Source organism: Nipponia nippon, unplaced genomic scaffold (genome assembly GCF_047370975.1).
Source record: "Nipponia nippon isolate SJK-2023a ecotype South Korea unplaced genomic scaffold, ASM4737097v1 scaffold_26, whole genome shotgun sequence".
Classification (NCBI taxonomy): Eukaryota; Metazoa; Chordata; class Aves; order Pelecaniformes; family Threskiornithidae; genus Nipponia; species Nipponia nippon.
Genome location: NW_028262343.1, coordinates 1,126,361 through 1,144,317, shown reverse-complemented (window position 1 = coordinate 1,144,317; position 17,957 = coordinate 1,126,361). Strand labels below are relative to the sequence as shown.

At 37.5% G+C, this 17,957-nt stretch overlaps 1 protein-coding gene across 3 annotated transcripts in view; it reads left to right on the top strand.

Moving 5' to 3' along the window:
- LOC104014187 (soluble lamin-associated protein of 75 kDa) overlaps positions 1-17,657 on the top strand; it is a 36,693-nt gene extending 19,036 nt beyond the window's left edge. Inside the window, exons 4-14 of one of the 3 annotated variants that reach the window (XM_087762609.1) lie at positions 92-177; positions 1,574-1,745; positions 5,453-5,632; positions 7,084-7,212; positions 7,427-7,539; positions 10,232-10,286; positions 10,626-10,764; positions 11,392-11,557; positions 12,328-12,525; positions 13,277-13,444; positions 13,610-17,657. In XM_087762609.1, the coding sequence (XP_087618735.1) occupies positions 92-177; positions 1,574-1,745; positions 5,453-5,632; positions 7,084-7,212; positions 7,427-7,539; positions 10,232-10,286; positions 10,626-10,764; positions 11,392-11,557; positions 12,328-12,525; positions 13,277-13,444; positions 13,610-13,828 (1,625 nt within the window). In that variant the 3' untranslated portion in view covers positions 13,829-17,657. Of the gene's footprint in view, positions 1-91; positions 178-1,573; positions 1,746-5,452; positions 5,633-7,083; positions 7,213-7,426; positions 7,540-10,231; positions 10,287-10,625; positions 10,765-11,391; positions 11,558-12,327; positions 12,526-13,276 lie in introns of all 3 variants that reach the window. The other 2 variants (XM_087762608.1, XM_087762607.1) reach the window with 2 other exon arrangements.
- The last annotated feature ends 300 nt before the right edge of the window (positions 17,658-17,957 follow it).

Sequence of the window (17,957 nt, the reverse complement as noted above, 5' to 3'; positions counted from 1 at the left end):
TATTCCTAATTGTTTAGCAGCTTTAATGAATATGTTTCTTTTTGGAATGTTAAGAATCACTAACTTTTTATTTCCCCTTGTTTCTTTCAAGCTGTAGCCCTGTATCTTGCTGACCAGTGGTGGTCAATTGATGACATTGTGAGAACATCTGTCTCTTCTAGAGAGGGGCTTCAGCAGGTAAAGTGCTCCAACATTCACCTAGCAATTATTCTTATCCTTCAAGATAATGGCAAGTAATGGCAAATAGGTAGTGTGTGAGATGTTACATGTTTTCATTTCATTCAGAAATGAGTTACCTGTCTCATTTCAAAAGCAAGGCCAATGGGAATAGAGGAAATAAGTACTAGGGGGAAGGGTTGTGAAGATATTGTCTAGAGAAAGAGGTACTCTTGTACAGTAGCATCATATGCAAGCTATTTAGATGTTAACAATGTTAAAAAGAGTTTTTTCCTTACTCTTTAGAACATAGTATGTCTGATTGTATTGAAACATCTTAGTAGAGTGGTGCATTCTATCACAGCAGTACCTATTGGTCTTATCAGGAGACTAGTAAGCTAAAAAAGTTGAAAGGAACCTGTTTGATAGAGGCAAGTTGGAGCTGGTGGCCTGCAGTGGCGATACATGAGGTTTGGGAAAGTAAGTTGCCTGGTATCTGCTTTACTGCTCATCATTGAGCTGTGTTCCCATTACTGACACCTATGTAGTATGGAGTTGTGGTTTCTTCCAAAACTGGAAACATGTATTTTTCTGGGAGTATAATTCATATCTGGGCACTCATCTTTGATTTTTGTATTTAAATTTACTCTAGAGAATTTGGCATGTAGCCTTGTTTTCTGTGTGCTTCATAATGGTAGGATGGTGAGTAAATCAGGAAAGCTGAATCTTTTACAGGTAGGGTAGCTGAGACTTTGGGCTTTGGGAAGGGAACATGGTTTCTCCATTCTTCCTTCACAGTGGGTAGGATAGTGGTGAACTTAAATTTCATATGTAAAAGGAACCCTGCAGAACGGAGAAAAGGATATTGAATTCCTTGTTTCACGCCACAAACTGTTGTAACTAGTTCTTCCACTGCATCATATCCTGTTGTCTTGCCACTCTGTCAGCAGTGATCAAGTGTGCCAAGTCCTGCTACCCTGTGAGGCTCATCATTTCTTCTCTGTAGGACTCCAATTACCTGCTAGCCTGAGAAATCTGAGACTGGCATACTGCTATTGTATGTGGTGAATGTTTCTTAAATCCAAAAATAGTTTTGAGTTAAAATCAAAACATTCCCCCCACTACCCCACTCCCAGCACTTCTCTCAGCTTTTACCCATTGGATTGGGAGTGACATTGAAGTCGTGAAATATCCTCTGTCTGTGGTAGTGCTTTATACTTAAACCTATTGCTATGGCTTCAAAGCATCTCCTAGGCCTCAAACAAACCCCAGAGTTTCATCCTGCTTTAGCACTTACAGCTTCTCTTGACTCCGTCTGCAGCTGTGTTAGCTGGTGACTTTGAAAAATAAGGTCTCTGATGTGTGAGTATCAGCTAAACTGACCGCTCTTCTAAAATGTTTTTCTGTGTTTCCTTAGGTGAAGTCTGTTGGAGAGAGGGTGGTTCTTTATGTTCTGAATCGAATTATCTATCGGAAACAAGAAATAGAAAGAAATGAGGTCCCATTTCTCTGTCACGGTAGTAACGACTATGCTAAGATTATGTGGAAAAAAGGAGAGGCTATTGGGTTCTATTCTGTTAAACCTACAGGTAAAACACTTGTGTATTGTGGGATTTGAAGGGGGTAGAAGGGGGGAGATAGGAAGCTTATTTGAAGAATATTGTTTAGTAGGCTTTACAAGCCTTGCAGGCCTAGTGAGTTGGTGTTTTCTTGAATTCATAAGAAGTCAGATTGCAGTTAAAATTTCTGGCTTAAATACTTATGTCCTTTAATCTAAGAAAGTTTTTAGATTTCTTCATATTCTACAAAATTGATTTAAAATTGTAGAAATGAGGTATACCTGAAAACTTTTTTTTTTCTTCTTTTTATTTTTCTGTAGAACAATTGCTTACTGTTAGATTGGGCTATGCTTGGGTTTTGGTGGGTTTTGTTTTTCTTTTTTTTTTGTTGTTGTTTGTTTTTTGGGTTTTTTTGACCTAGCTCCAGAATGCAGAGCTTTTGTTTATCTGAAATGATTGTAGAATCAGATGTCATTATCATTTAAACATTTTATAGCATTACAACATAGAAACTTTACTCACAGGCACAAGATTCAGCTATACTTGGTGGTAACAAAAAGAGATTCCCTTTCCTTCCACACATGCATTCCCTCAGAGATTACAGTTTAGCTAGCAGGTTTATGTCATTAATGGTACAGATTTTCTGTTGTTTTTCTAAAACATTATACTTTCCTTTTAGTTATTTTGGACTTAATTGTGTTTTTCAATTTTTGCTGAATAAAATTTGGTATTTGAGTAGGCTGTTTAGCACGTTGGTAGAACTTTGTAGAATATCACCTTTTGGATCGAGAAGAAACAATCTGTCATTTTTGTTTTATCTCTAGAGGGGGTTAATGAATTCAGGATTAATGACAGTACTGGAGGCTCGCTGGAGACTTCCCCCATCTGACATACATATATGCCTTTGCAAACTGTTAAAAATACAATAGTAAACTGTCTGGATCACTGACCTATTCTGGTCTAGCAATCAAGATAGGAAAGCAACCAGCTAATTTGTTTTGATTGTCTTTGTTATCTTTTTGTGGATTTTTTTTTTAAAGAAATGATGCATTGCATAATTTGTATAATTCTCAGTATTATTTTTAAAGTAAAAAAATGCTGTAACATGGTGGTCACGATCATAGAATCATTTAGGTTGGAAAAGACCCTTAAGATCATCAAGTCCAACCATTAACCTAACACTGCCAAGTCCACCACTAAACCACATCCCTAAGCACCACAGGGATACCTCCAGGGATGGGGACTCAACCACTTCCCTGGGCAGCCTGTTCCAGTGCCTGACTACCCTTTCAGCGAAGAAATTTTTCCTAATATCCAATCTAAACCTCCCCTGGTGCAACTTGAAGCCATTTCCTCTAGTCCTATCACTTGTTACTTGGGCAAAGAGACCGACCCCCACCTCCCTACAACCTCCTTTCAGGTAGCTGTAGAGAGCAATAAGGTCTCCCCTCAGCCTCCTCTTCTCCAGGCTAAACAACCCCAGTTCCCTCAGCCGCTCCTCATAAGACTTGTTCTCTAGACCCTTCACCAACTTCATTGCCCTTCTTTGGACATGCTCCAGCACCTCAGTGTCCTTCTTGTAGTGAGGGGCCCAAAACTGAACACAGTACTCGAGGTGCGGCCTCACCAGTGCCGAGTACAAGGGGATGATCGCTTCCCTAGTCCTGCTGGCCACACTATTTCTGATGCAAGCCAGGATGCCATTGGCCTTCTTGGCCACCTGAGCACACTGCTGGCTCATGTTCAGCCATCTGTCGACCAACACCCCCAGGTCCTTTTCCGCCAGGCAGCTCCCCAGCCACTCCTCCCCAAGCCTGTAGCATTGCGTGGGGTTGCTGTGACCCAAGTGCAGGACCCGGCACTTAGCCTTGTTGAACCTCATACAGTTGGCCTCAGCCCATCAATCCAGCCTGTCCAGGTCCCTCTGTAGAGCCTTCCTATCCTCCAGCAGATCGACACTTCCACCCAACTTGGTGTTGTCTGCAAACTTCCTGAGGGTGCGCTCGATCCCCTCGTCCAGATCGTTGATAAAGATATTAAACAGAACTGGCCCCAATACTGAGCCCTGGGGAACACCACTTGTGACTGGCCGCCAACTGGATTTGACTCCATTCACCACAACTCTTTGGGCCTGGCCATTCAGCCAGTTTTTTTTACCCAGCGAAGTGTATGCCTTTTCAAGCCGTGAGCAGCCAGCTTCTCCAGGAGAATGCTGTGGGAAACAGTGTCAAAGGCTTTACTAAAGCCCAAGTAGACATCATCCACAGCCTTTTCCTCATCCACTAAGCGAGTCACCTGAAGGAGATCAGGTTAGTCAAGCAAGACCTGCCTTTCATAAACCCATGCTGACTGGGCCTGATCCCCTGGTTGTCCTGTACGTGCCTTGTGATAGCACTCAGGATGATCTGCTCCATAACCTTCCCTGGCACCGAGGTCAAGTATTATTTGCATTGCAGTGTTTTTTGTTGTGGCCTTATAAAGCTGGAAATTAGAGTAGTGGTTCTATTTTTAGTCTAGAATGGGGACGCTTGTTTATGTGGCACTGAAGTTTTGCTATACTCATGCTCATTTGTTATAGTTTTCATGATGCTCTCCCATTTACTTGTCCTGAGTTAGCAAACACTGAAGGCAGTATTGATATTTCACCCATATTTGATTGTGTGATATATTCTCCAAATGAGTAGCCCATGTGGAGGAAGACAGCTCTGGATACAGATGATTAGGAAGGAGTAGTGGAGTTTGACTGGTATCCCAAAGGTTACCCAAGTAATTTAATCTCTCTGCCCACAGTTTCCTTGCTTGAAAAATGAAGATAAGTATGTTCATTGGCCTCAAAAGTACAAGGTTGCGAAGACAAACTATGTTGTATAGATGACTGTATGCTCCTCTTTGGCCTCGTTAGAGGAAAGGGCTATTTTTAATTTTTTGTTTGTTTGTTTTTTGTTTGTTTGGTTGGTTGGGTTTTTTTTACATTATTTGCACTGACTGGCAAAATGAGGGTCTGAAAATGGATTGGATAGTTGACATGCTATCTTAATGCCATTATATGGCATCACTTTGTCACCACTGAGTCCATAGCTACCCTTTGAATCCTCTGATGCTGAAGTACATGTGTGTTGTGACAGTCTGTTTCATCTTCATTTAATTATGGATAATGTATTATTTATGGGAGAATTTCAATGTAAAGCATCCTAGGATTTTTTGTGGTTTAATTTAAAACATTTGAATTACTGTTTCAGTCCTTAAGCAAGAGCTGAATCATAGTCTTCATATTTGTCCCGAGGAGTTATATAATCTACATAAAAGTGCAAATCAAGAATTTTATTGTCTCCTTTTCCCTCCTCCCTTTTTCAGCTTCTTTTTTTAGTGTGGTTTTCCTATGGAATTGTACAGTGAGATTTCAAAGTGAGCCTTTCCTCTCTATCTCTGCTATTCTTTTCTGGTACTGCCAGACTGCTTTAGCAGACTCCTTCTAACATATTAATCTATGATATATCTTGGCAATATTATGAAGCCTGCCCAAAGAGCCAATAAATGTCTGATAGCAATTATTTATTTTTAATGAATATTATAAATTATTTTTATAACTTTAATATAACTTTATATATTTATATGACTTATTATATAGTTTGATATAATTTTTATAAATTATAAAGGTCTTTATTTGAATATGCTAAAATCCATGCGGCAACATGTCAATGCTGATGTACTGATGGATTCCCCCCCTATTATTTCAGGAAGTATTTGTAGCTCTTCTCTTACTCAGAGTTATCAGCTGCCAGTGCTAGACACAATGTTTGTAAGAAAGAAACATCGTGGGAAAGACTTTGGGCTAATCATGTTGGAAGACTTCGTGGATTCCTTTACTGAAGACACTCTTGGCCTACGATACCCACTGTCATCCTTCATGTACATAGGCAAGCTCTTTGATTTATTCTTCTGATCTTCTTTGTGCTTTCTTTACATGTCCAAATGAGTGCTGTTGTTCAAGCTCCGTGTTTGTGGCTGCATCCTCACTTTTTGTATTAAATGTCTTGCTCTTCAGTGAAGGTTAAAAATCCTGATTTGTTGAAGTATTTCCTGATTAGATTTTAATCTTCTGTGTGAGGTTAGATTATTGGATCTCTGTTGGCTTTCTGCTACTGTGCAGTTTACTGCTATATTTCCCCCCCCAAGCCTCCAGAGTGGGCTGAGGTGTTTCTGTGTATGATCTCCTAATGTATATCTTCTTTGTAGCACCTTTTTCTTGCTCACTCCTAAGCCTCACAAGGTCATTTAATTCATGCTTTCTCAGAACTTCTCATCAAGTGGACATACTAGGCTATGTTTTAACTCGGGTATAAGAAAGCACAGTTCTAATGTACAAGGAAAACACTTATGGCTCTTCCATTAACAACTGAAGAAGGTTATGTCAGCTAGGAAATGACACACATTTTGGAAACTATGTTGCTTGGGACTGTTTTCAGGCAAGAAGCATTTCCTTTGTCCAGTTTCTCAAGGCCTACTCTCGGGCCATCTGTCAGGCTTCCTTCTATTAACACTTTCATCTGGCCTTCTTACTTAGGCACTGGAAATTTTCTGCTTTTCCAAGAACCACTGTCTGCTGTTGGATCTGTTTAGACCTGGTTTGTTAAGCTTCAACCAGCAAACCATCTTGAGCAGAATTTAATGACTAATCCATTTCCCTGGTCAAGGAATGATACGGCAGAGATCTCGTCCACTGAGATTATGCATCAGTAGTGAATCAGGTGAAAAATGGTAGTTTTCCTGGTAGCTACTACAGAATAATGTCAAAGCATTCCTCTCCACGTGGATGTTTAGTATGTGTATTGAGAGGAAAGAGGTGGAGGGACAGCAGTGAAGAAAACATTCCAAAAGTGAACAGTGAATGGATGATAAACCATGCAATGGCAACATGTTCATGTTCCCAAAGAGTGCTTTTCACAAGTGCCTATAATAACACGAGGTGACAAAAATCACTTGACTACATCCTCTGTCTAAGAGCCCTTCCATCCTGGTTGGGTCTTGTGATTGGCAGGGACAGTGACCAGTGAAGTTGTAAAACTCCAAAGTGGGTGCTTAGTGAAGAAGAAAAAAAAATCCCATCTATCTTTGTTTGCAGTTTAAGATAATAATGGAAAGTGTTTGAACCTGAAGAAAGGCTTTATTGAGAAGGATGACTAGGTAGGGTAAAGCAATATTATGTTTATTTCAGACTGGAATGTTTTGTTGAATAGTTCTTTTTGTGGTGGTTTATGTGTATGATGGAAGATTGCAAATGAATTTGATTTCAGATAAACTTTAAAAACTGAGGTACAGGCGAGTATATAGTATATATAGTAGTGTGTTTTTTCTTATGTTTGTTCAGCTTGTAAGCACTATTTTGAGAAGTACCCTGGGGATCATGAACTTTTGTGGGAAGTGGAGGGAGCAGGACATTGGTTTCAGAGAACACCTATTACCACTGTATTGCAAAGGGAAAAACTCAAAATTGCAGGTATGGATGCTTTGCTTTGTTTTCTGACAGTTTGTAAAAGTTGTACTGTAGAGTGTTTGTTCAACAGTGACTTCTGTGAACATTGCCCATGGAAACTAGCAGAAAGACTTTTATTTGTCCTGAGATCAGTGAGATCATATTTGGAATGGTTAATTGTTATATAAAGGTACTATAATTTTCCTTTTCCCTGTTTCCTCTTTTAAAATCTTAACAGCAGAGGTCTCTCAGAAAGAAAATACAAGTTTCCAAGCAGAGGATTATTTTCGACAGTCTGCAGCAGAATCTGAAGAAAGTGGACAAAAGACTGAGCTAGAAATACAGCTAAGTGTAGGTACACAAACTATTTTCCATATATTAAAAAGGCTTGAGAACGTTTAAAAGTTTTCTATAATCATATAACATATCTTGTCTTATTCTTCTGACTTGAATTGCCTGTTCTTTATATTCAGTAAATATTTTTAATTTCTACAAAAGAATACATTTCTGAAATTAAAAAGTGTAGGTTTTCAGCAGATTAGTATGTTTGATCAACTCTGTTATGCTTGCTTGATATTTCTGTTTCAAGTTCTCAAAGAACAGTCCTGGGTTATGCAGAGAGCTTGTACTTTTTGTATCTCTTCACTTTGTCTAAGTAACAGCCAGTCTGACAGAACCCATGGTTCTATCAGAGGTATCACCAAAAAGTGATATCTCTTTTTTTGATTGGTTTGTTACTAAAAAAACCATAAAATATAAGAAATGCTTTTTGTCCATCTCATTATAATTGAATTGGCTCAAGTCTGCACTATATATAAAAGACAAATGCTTTTGTTACTTTTTGGGTGGATGTTATGCTTCCCACTGATGTAACACTGATGACTAAGCTGGGGTTAAAAATACACTTTTTTTTTGGGGGGGGGGGGTGTCCCATGAATTTAGAGGGTCTGTCATACCTGTCAGGGTCTAGTAATTTGAGCTGTTTGCTAGCAGCTTAGAGAAGGAGAGTATTTCAACTGGCTCTGAGATTAAACTGTCTAGAAAGGCTGTTGAACAGTAGAGTCATCGTAAGAGTGGAGAGAATGAGGAAAAGTGTTTATAGAAGTGCACATTCACATCACAGTTCAATACAATGGAAAGTGTTTAGTTTGCATTCAGAGTTATACATTGACTGTATAGGAGGACTGTAGCTTTCTTTGTATGTATTTGAAATCTCAACCAGATTTCAGCTACATATGGATATGTGGTCATGAATATATTTGTGTCTTAGAATATTATGAAGCTGTTCCTCTATCTTATTTGTGTTCTGAGGCCACACAGAATGTGCTTGAGAAAAAACTTGTAGCTCCAAATACAGTGAGGATGGATTTGTGTGCTTCAATACTGTCTGTAGTATTGACATGACCATACTCTCATAGAAGTCAATGCTTTAATTAAAAATAGGAAATAATGGTTGAATCTGTACTTTCAGCTCTTCGTATCTAAACTTTAGATTTGAAATGTAAATCAAATGTCCCTTTTCCCAGTTGAGAAAATTAGCATTTCCCAAAGCAAAACTGACAGCAAAGTAGTGATGTTTTTAGTCTCTAAATGATCAGAAGCAACAAATCTTAGTTATCTTTAATTTGTAAAGTGTCTTGAGCATCATCACTGAGTTCTAGATTCAGATTCCAATAATAATATCAGCAAAACGATCTCAAAAATGCATGTTGTGGTTGTAGAGCTACATGGATATACTTGGAGAAAATAGCAGAGGGATATTAGTAGTTCTTACGATTTTTGTGGCTGTTAAGAACTTGAGCCCTGTCTCTTGCCTTCTTCCAGAAGAGGAAGATGATAGACACCAAAGTGCTCCAACTCCTCATAGCTTGGTAGAATTGCTGGCAGCTCTCTTCTTGGCACCTGCACTATCTGTAACGAGTTCTGCAACACTTTTTGAAAATTGTTGGACCACTAAACAAAATAAAATACCTCACCTTCCCCCAGACCAGAAAAAAACATACCCCAAATTACATTTTCACCTTTCACTTAGTGCTCCCTATTTTTGTGTGTTTTGATGCTAGAATGATTTATCATTAGCCTACAAATTCTTATGTATTTAAAGCTTACTTGAAACTATTTCAGGCACCAGACTGTAGATATGGCCACTTGTTTCTGGCCTTCTTGGGTAGTACTGGAAGGGAGGCTGAAAAGGTGGCAGAACACCTGGATGCTGGTTATTGCCAGTTCTAGATTACTTACAGCAGCTAAGAAAGAGCAATGTGCATACTTTTATTTTAATGTGTATAGCTTGCACCCACTTCAGAGTATCAAGTGCTTGACCACTGAGTCCTCAGCTAACTTGCAGAAAAAATGGAAATATGGGGTGGTGGGGAAGAAAAAGAGGCAAAAGAGCTCTAGGGAGCTCTGACATAAGCAGCCTCTTGTGCTGACTGTGCATGTAACCTGCATTACTGCTGAATCACTAAAAGTTCTGTTTTTTTTTTTTTCTTGTCTGATTTTTTTTTTCTTTTAAGATAACCCATGGGCTGCCATATTTTATTGTGTGCCACAATAAAAATAAGACTACAAAATAGAATACAAGTATAATAATAAAACTGTCCTGATAAATTTTGTCAACTACTGTAGTACAGTCCCTTAGGTTTATTCAAAAAGAAAAAAAAAAAAAAAGGGAAGGAAAAGACTTCTAGCATTTAATTCTGTGGACACCTGTTATAAACTGAATGGTTAGGGGAAAACTTGGTAGTGTCATTTATAATGTCAGGTTACTTTCAAGTCTTATCTTCTATGTTGAGGCCAGAATTAAAATGTAGAAAAAAATATTCATGCTTGTAGTAAAGATGATAAAAAATATTTTATCTGTTGAGAGATAAGATACATATATATAAGTGTCTTAAATTAAGAATGGTTATAGCTGCTCTTCCATAAGATCGTTACTATGAAATAATGCTTTAGAAAGATGCAACCACAGGTAGGGAGATGAAGGTATTTCAATCAATTCAGAAGTTTTTGGAATAACGTTAGCCTTGCTTTTGCTTCACAGGCTGACTCTCAAAAAGGTAAAGAATCAATAGATGCCCATGCAAGCACATCTGAAGGTAAAAATAACCTTGATTATCAGTATTGTGATTACTGTGGATTAGTAGACTAGCAGGCTCTTTTACTGCTTTCAAGCTTAGCGTATTCATCTGCAAAGTGTATAAAAAAACATGCCTTCCTCTAAGGTGTTGAGGCTCAACTCATAAACATTTTGAGGTCTTTGGATAAAATTGTTATGAGTCTTGGTAAAGAGACTATGCATGTATATTCAGAAAATAAGTACCACAGTGAAATGTTTTACTTGCACTCAGTCGCTTTAATGAAACTTGGGGGGGAAATATGTGCAGATCTTACAGACTGCATTTGTTCACTTGCATTTACTTTGTTTTATACCTAAGACCCTGACATAACTCCCGTTTCCATTCGGATACGAAGCAGTCATTTAAAACATCCCAGGATAGGAAAAAATAGCCAGGAATCTGAACCTGAAACTTCCAAAGGAAATGAGGAAAATGTTCTTCATGTGTCAGAAAGCAGGTAAAGGAGCCCATATTCCATTGATTATTTCTTATTTTGTTGCTTGGGCAGTCACAAACTGCAGCAGTGTCTTTCAGTGTGCTAATTGGTATTTATTCTCCTTTTTTCCTATTCTGTTCGAGTGCTTGATTTTAAAATTACTGAAAATAAAGCCTGGTGTGAGAAAGGAAATTGAGACATCACCTGAAGAGTGATTGCACCAAAATGTCTGGTGTCTCCTATCTTCCATGCATTTGTTCTCCCAAGGCCCAGTTGTCTGAGATGGGATTATCTTGGAGCCCCCCTTATCTTACAACCATTCTAACTACTCCCTAAATCCCAAAGGCCTTTCTTTTGTTTAGTTAAGTGACTAAGATATTTAAATATCCTCCTTGCCCCTAGGCTTTTCAGGAGGCATTTTGATGCAGTGGCTTTGTCTATCTTGGCTTTAACCCTTTCAGTATTTTTCCTAATTAGGATTTAGCTGTTTTTAGATGTATTTATTTTTCTGGATTCATATTTCCTATGGCAAGTATGTGATATAGCAGTTTAAAATTGGTCATGAAAGAATTTCCCTGCTGCTGAGATCACCAAAATTATGTATTAATCTAAAAGACTTTAAAGGATATATCTTAATACCTTCTGCAGGCTAGAACTTCCTGCCCACACATTTGAAAGCTCTGAAGACTTAGTAGAAGAACCTGAGGAGAATGCTGTTGCGAATGATGAGGAAATGATTGTTGAAAATAAGGACCGATCTGTATCAGAAATGGAGTTACATGCATCACCCCCTGAGAAATGGAGTGAGAAGGAGGTGAGCTGGATGTGATAGCAATAGCAGATAAGAAGTTTGGAATACAACTAGAGTTTGTTAAGTATGGTCCTTGCTGCCTTGATCCATGTGACTATGAACTCTTTGCTTTTTGTACTGATGCTTTGTCGAGAAGTATATCTATATACTAGCTAAAGCTAGGATAGAATTAGTATCAGGGAATATTCCTTTAGGGTCAAGATCTGATCCAGTATCTCTAATTTAAAAAACAAAATAAAAAAAATCTTTGAAGAAGCTAATAGCTGGTATGTTTCAGTGACTACTGTTGATTCTTTATTTCTCCCCTTAAAGCTTGCCTGCTTTGATTTTTAAATCCAACGTTTATCTACAAATACTTGTTACCAGCTTGAATTAAAATCTGGGAGTACCCTCTGTGCCTAGCGATACCTCCAGGGTTTTAGGTTCTTACTAATCGTTGAGAAAGTGGATCTTACACTATGTTGAGTTCATTAACGTATGGTTTCAAGGAAGGACTGCAGCACGTATGCTTGCGAGATGCATAAAAACTACTCTGCTTGGTTCCTAACAGTGTAAGCCATAGTCAGAAACTTAATACAGGTGACAACACCAAGCTAATATGCTGGTTAAGTAGCTGGATAGCTACTCTATGCTAAGCTATACCTTAGTAATTTCTAGGTACCTGAGCTAGCTGCTTCTCAGAATAAGCTGCAAATTTAGATCACAGATACACCCACTAGTGTTTGGGAATAATAGTTGGGTATAATCTTGACTTAGAAATGTGATTTTTTTAGGAAACTCCATCTGAACCTCTTAACGGTGAGGTAACAGAAGAAATTGGTAAAATTATGGCTGAAGAGGAAACGGAAAATGAAGTTCTAGGTGGTGAATCAAAATTGCAGTCTGAGAGTCAAGGAGAAGAACCCTTAACGCTGTTTGTTCCATTAATCCTTGAGTCTCCAGCAAAACCTTCGGAAGACACTGTATCAGAGGTGAGAGAATTGAAACAAAATGTTAAGTTGTCTTTCCTTCAGAGTGTACATACCTTGCTGTTTTTACTTTTGTTAAGTAACAGATAGAAAGTAGCCCCTACCATCATACGAAATTCTTGGGAGAAGCAATTATTAGGCCAGATGATGTAAATCCATAAATAGAATATACTAATGTTTCTGTTTTAATATGCAGAAGTGGGACATATAAGTATGTGATGCCGAAAAGAAAGATATGTTGCTCCAGTTTGCCTTGGCAGTAATGAAACAGCTATTTCTCACTAAAAATATTAGTTGGATATGAGTGAAAAGCCACGTCCTCTCTTTATCTAGTAATTCTGCACTGGTGAAGTGTACAAGCAATTAATTAATGGTAAAATACCCTTCTAGAACACAGATTTTACTGGTTTTTTACTGTTTTATGGTAGCAAAATGATAATTATATCTGTCTAAAATAAAACACCTTTATTTTTTTCCCCGGGATTAATTTCAGAATGTCTTTACTGTACCTGAATAATCCATTGAATAATTTGAATTTGAAAATAGGAGAGCAACTCTGGATATCAAATGCAGTTCACAAAATAGTCTTGTGCAAAAAGGAGGAGAGGACTGGTTTGTTGACTGTGCATGTAGTCATGCTGAATGCCAAAATAGCCTCTGAGGTTGCTAGCTAGGGGCAATAGTTGTTCAGCCTCTTGTATCTTCAATTAATTGTCCCTTTGATTGTTTTGGCACCCTTCCCCTCCCCCTGCAGGTTTTAAATGCAAATGATTCAGAAGTGCTGACTGAAGAAAGCACATCAGTAGAGGAGGGCACTGAAGAACACCACCAAGAATCTGAAAAGAAGTTGTCATCCACTGAAAATGCAGCTGCTTCAGCACGGAAGGAAGAACCCTCTGACAGTGGCCTGCCCAACTCTATGGTAATTCAAGCAGCAGAAGAATCTGTTTCTGAAAATGTATTGCCTAAAACAGCTTCCTCAGTGGAAGATCAAAATGAGGAAGCAGGGCATGACTCACAGAAAGCCCCTGTTGCTTTGAGTCGGAGCTCTTTGATAGTGGTTGAACTCGAGGGTGTTTCTTTTCAGCAGCCTTCTGGACAGGAAGTACAGAAGAACCAGTTGGAAGAACACTCAGAAGAGTCTGCTGAGCAGATGGATCAGTACACACAGACAGTGGCAGAGCGGGCTGCTGACAGCAGCTCTGAGGAAGCAGAAATTGAGGTACCCATTGTAGATAGGAGAAACTTGCGAAGAAAGGCCAAAGGTTACAAAGGTCCACCCAAGAAAAAAGGAAAGCTGGCTTAAAAATTAAATATTGATTGTTAATTCATCTATTTGTAAGGAAGTTATTATTTTGTGTAAAACACTAGGGTAACTAAACTAAACCATGTGGGACATGGGGGACACATTTAAAATACTGGGTTGGACTTCCTTTTGGGATTCATCACCTTTCTTCAAGTTTTCTTGAATTTTTAACCACTAAACATTGAGCTTCATCAGAGTATGAAAGTAAACAGCCAGTCTCCTCCTTTTATAAAGGATACATGCTGAATAAATACAGTTGTGCTAGCATAGGGAACAGTTTGTATATTTGAGGTGGCAGTCTTGGAAGAAAAATGAAGTGTGAAATCCTGGTGCTACTAAGATCCCTTAAATTACCATAGACTTCCACGAGGCCAGACATCACTCTAGCATTTGTTTAATAACCTTATGTTCTCTACTGTGGGGAGAAGCAGAACAAGAAAAATCCTTCCTTGCTTCTTGTTCCTTCCCCATAGGCTTTCTCAGATGAGATTAAAAGAATGTAAGATTCTGTAATTCTAGGTCTCAAAATATATAAGAAGGTATAACTCAGTAGATCAAAACAACATAAGCAGCATCTGTCTTTCATGAGAATCAGACTGGAGAGAATTGATTCCCAACTACTATTTGCTAATCACTTGAAACAGCTGAGTCAGCAGAAACACCATCAATGCAGTATCTACCATAGCGTACTCTGATAATTAAGTTCTTTATGTGAAGATTAAGAGATGTCTACACAGTACTGTAGCTTCCAAAGCGAACGTCTCGCTAAGCATAACTTTTCCCAGAATGTATGGAATGTAGACTCCAGTACATGTATGGAATTGTTTGAACTGCCTTCCTAACTACTTGCATGTGTTGAGTGGATACTTGATTACTTGTTACATTACAGGAAAAGGATAATGACAACTTTTGATCTAGTTTTGGTCTGAATGGAAGTGGTGCTTTGTGTTTTCCAAATACTCAGCTGGTGCTGTGGGGTAACTATTAAAATGTTGTATCTGCCAGGTGTATGACTCCTGTGAGCTCTGGCCTTTCAGGTGGTTGAGACATTCATTAGTGTGAATATTAGTGGGTGTTTCAGCAAATACTTGTTTGCCAAACTTCTATGCCTTTAGGAGTTAGCAGGTGATTGCTGCAAATACTTGAGATTCCCACTTTCTTTTTCTAACTTGGGTGTAATTCCTGGGATAGTAGCTTCCCAGTTCATAGCTTTTCTTAAAAGCAGCAACCAAACTGCGGTATGCAAACAGAAATAAACAGGCTCTTCATGCATGTTTCCCTTCAGAGGTTCTCCTGGCAAACCATATATTGTATGTATGACATTAACTTAAAGAAGTTACTCCTTAGTTTTCTATGTGTTTCTTTTCAATAAATGAAGCTCCTCTCATAATGAGTTAAAAACTCAGGAATAAGAATGAACAATGGTTCTAAGAACAGGAAATCACACGACTATTTGTCCTGCTATATATCTTTTCTAAGATGAATGAACTAGTCTCCTACAGTTTCTCAAAAATAAAGGTATCTAGAAATTGCTGTTCAGGACTTCTGAGTACAAGTTTCACTTGAATAGTTGCAATGCTGTCTTACTTTTTATCCCTCTATGAAGCTAATGTAAGAATCTGGTTTTGGATTTTATGCTTATACAGTTTAACTGTATTTATAAGATATTTTAACTGTATAAGATATATTCTTACTATTTATTTCAGCTGATAAAGTACCATGCTCCTTTTTAATCTGTTAAGAGAAGCTTATGGAAAAAAGGCAGTTTTTAAGAAACATGTATTACCTAAACTTTAGATTTAGGGTGCATGGGATTAACTAGTTAAATCTGGGTTTCTTGCACCGTTGCACATAGCTGTAACTTCCTATCAATGTACATACAGGTACTATTTATGAACCCTGTGACTGATAAATGTTCACTATCTTTCATGATTGTAAACATATTCAAGTGAACTGTAAGCATTTCTAAAACTAATCAAACATTGTCTATGAAGCACATGAGACAGCCTCTCGTCTTCTGTATGGCTTCTCTTTTAGTGCTAAGATTTATTGTGTTAAAAAAAAGTGGCTAGAAAACACATCTATTGCATTGCTACGAATTTGGGATTTGTGAGGTCTGATGGCTTAAAGGGTGGTTGTATGCAATGTATTGTGACTCATCTATTTGTTAGAGCAAGCTTTACTAAACATTAATCTGCTGAATACTTCAATTGAAAAAACTGAATCCACTTTCAATAAGTTAAGGATTCTTTTGTTTATGAAAAGTGAGTCCCAGTTATTTCAATTACTTCTAGGTGGATTTTTGATACATATGTTTATCACTTGTATTCCCTGTGAGGTTGGAAAACAGTGTTTGTGAGAAGGTAATTTCACTCATCTGGCTTTTAGTTTTCATGGCTAAGTTGGAACTGATTTCAATTAGTATCAACATTTGTATGTTGAATGCATAAATATTACAACAGGATTATTAGATTAGGTCAGTCTTGGTTTCTGCTGAGAACAATCAGATTTCTGATCTAATTTCAGTGAGTCAGTTTTAAATACTGAACTTAAGAGTACACTTAAAAATATGAATTTGAGTAGATACCTCTGTAAATCTGGGGTACCTGAGATAGTACCTGATGGCCAGATTGTTATGTACAGAATGTGGGCAGTCGGGGTGCGATTAGCAATTCTAATAACCAGTACGGTCTTGAAAACTGGTCATAGTTCTAATTGTGATCACAGCAGTACTTTGAACTAAAGGGCACAGTTTATTTCTGTAACAACTTCTTTGGCATCAGTCACCTTGCAGTAAATATGGAGTAGCAAAATCAAAATACTGACTTCAAATAATAGTTTTTATTGCTGTACTGATTGTCCCATTGGAACAGTAGTTTAACAGTCTATACCTTCTGTTACATTAGTGCAAGAGAACATATCTGACAGCTGTATTGACTGAAGTGTTTTACCTTGGGAAAACTGGCATTTTTTTAGGCTTGGATGATTTTTTTGTGTGTCTGTTAACTGTCTGTCTTGTTACCATTGAACTCTTAAAGAATTTTTAAGATCTTATCTCACCAGCAACCAATGATTAAAACATTGACTTTATACAAGTTTGTACCAAATGCTATTACAACATGCTGTGGAACTACATGTGTACAGTGAAAGCAAGCAGTATTATTTTTGAGCTTTATTTAGTCTAGGAATAGAGTTTAAAGAACGTTAATTTGTGACTTCAGCCTTGGACTTAAACAGTAAATGGTTATGTATTTGAATCCAACATTTGTTAAAACGTCTCTCTTGTACTGCTTGTTAACTTTTAACAGGATTTGCTTTGCTTCTCCCACGTTCTCTTTTGGTCTCTTTTCATTTCACGCAGAATTCTTGTTTGCTGTTCTCATGTTTCATAGCCCTTTACATGAAAATGTATGCATGTCTTATTTCAAAAGTGATTTTAACTTATTTTAAATGATGTCTGACCTTGGTTTGTTGCTTTTTTTTTTTTTATACCATTTCATTTGTAGATATCAGTAATCAAATTGATCATTTACAATGTCATCAACACTAAGTTAAACATAGCAATAAATAAGCCTAAATTTCAGCTTCTCTGCCCTGTGATCGTTCTAAAATTTTATTTCCAAGATTCTAAATTTATTTTCATAAATGTGGTTAGATATTTTCTAGTGATACCCTGTTTATAAATCTTATGAAAGATGTGTTGCTATTCTAGAGTACTGTACTTAAGTCTTGTTGCAGTGTGTTTTTTAGTTTTTTTCCTTTTTTTTAGTATTGTCTTGACTGCTTTTGAAATGTTTTGAAGTAGTAATTAAACTTTTATTTGTGATTATTTTTTTCTTGTTTTTTAGTATTTGAGTCCTTTCTGCTATCCAGGAGGCATGTTTTAAAGTGGTTCAGTTCACTAGAACTAGCATCATTTCACAATCTGTCTGCTACCAAGGAGCTTTAAAAGCTCAAAGATTATGAATTGAAAAATCTTTTGCCTGTTAAAATGATTTCCTGTACTTAATTAGCTTATGCATCAGACTTTTTTAAAAAAGCTGTAGAATAGACTGTTCTGAATGTTACAATATGTATTCTGCTGTTTACATCATCTTGTGTAGTTGGTATTAATAACTGCTAAGTTTAT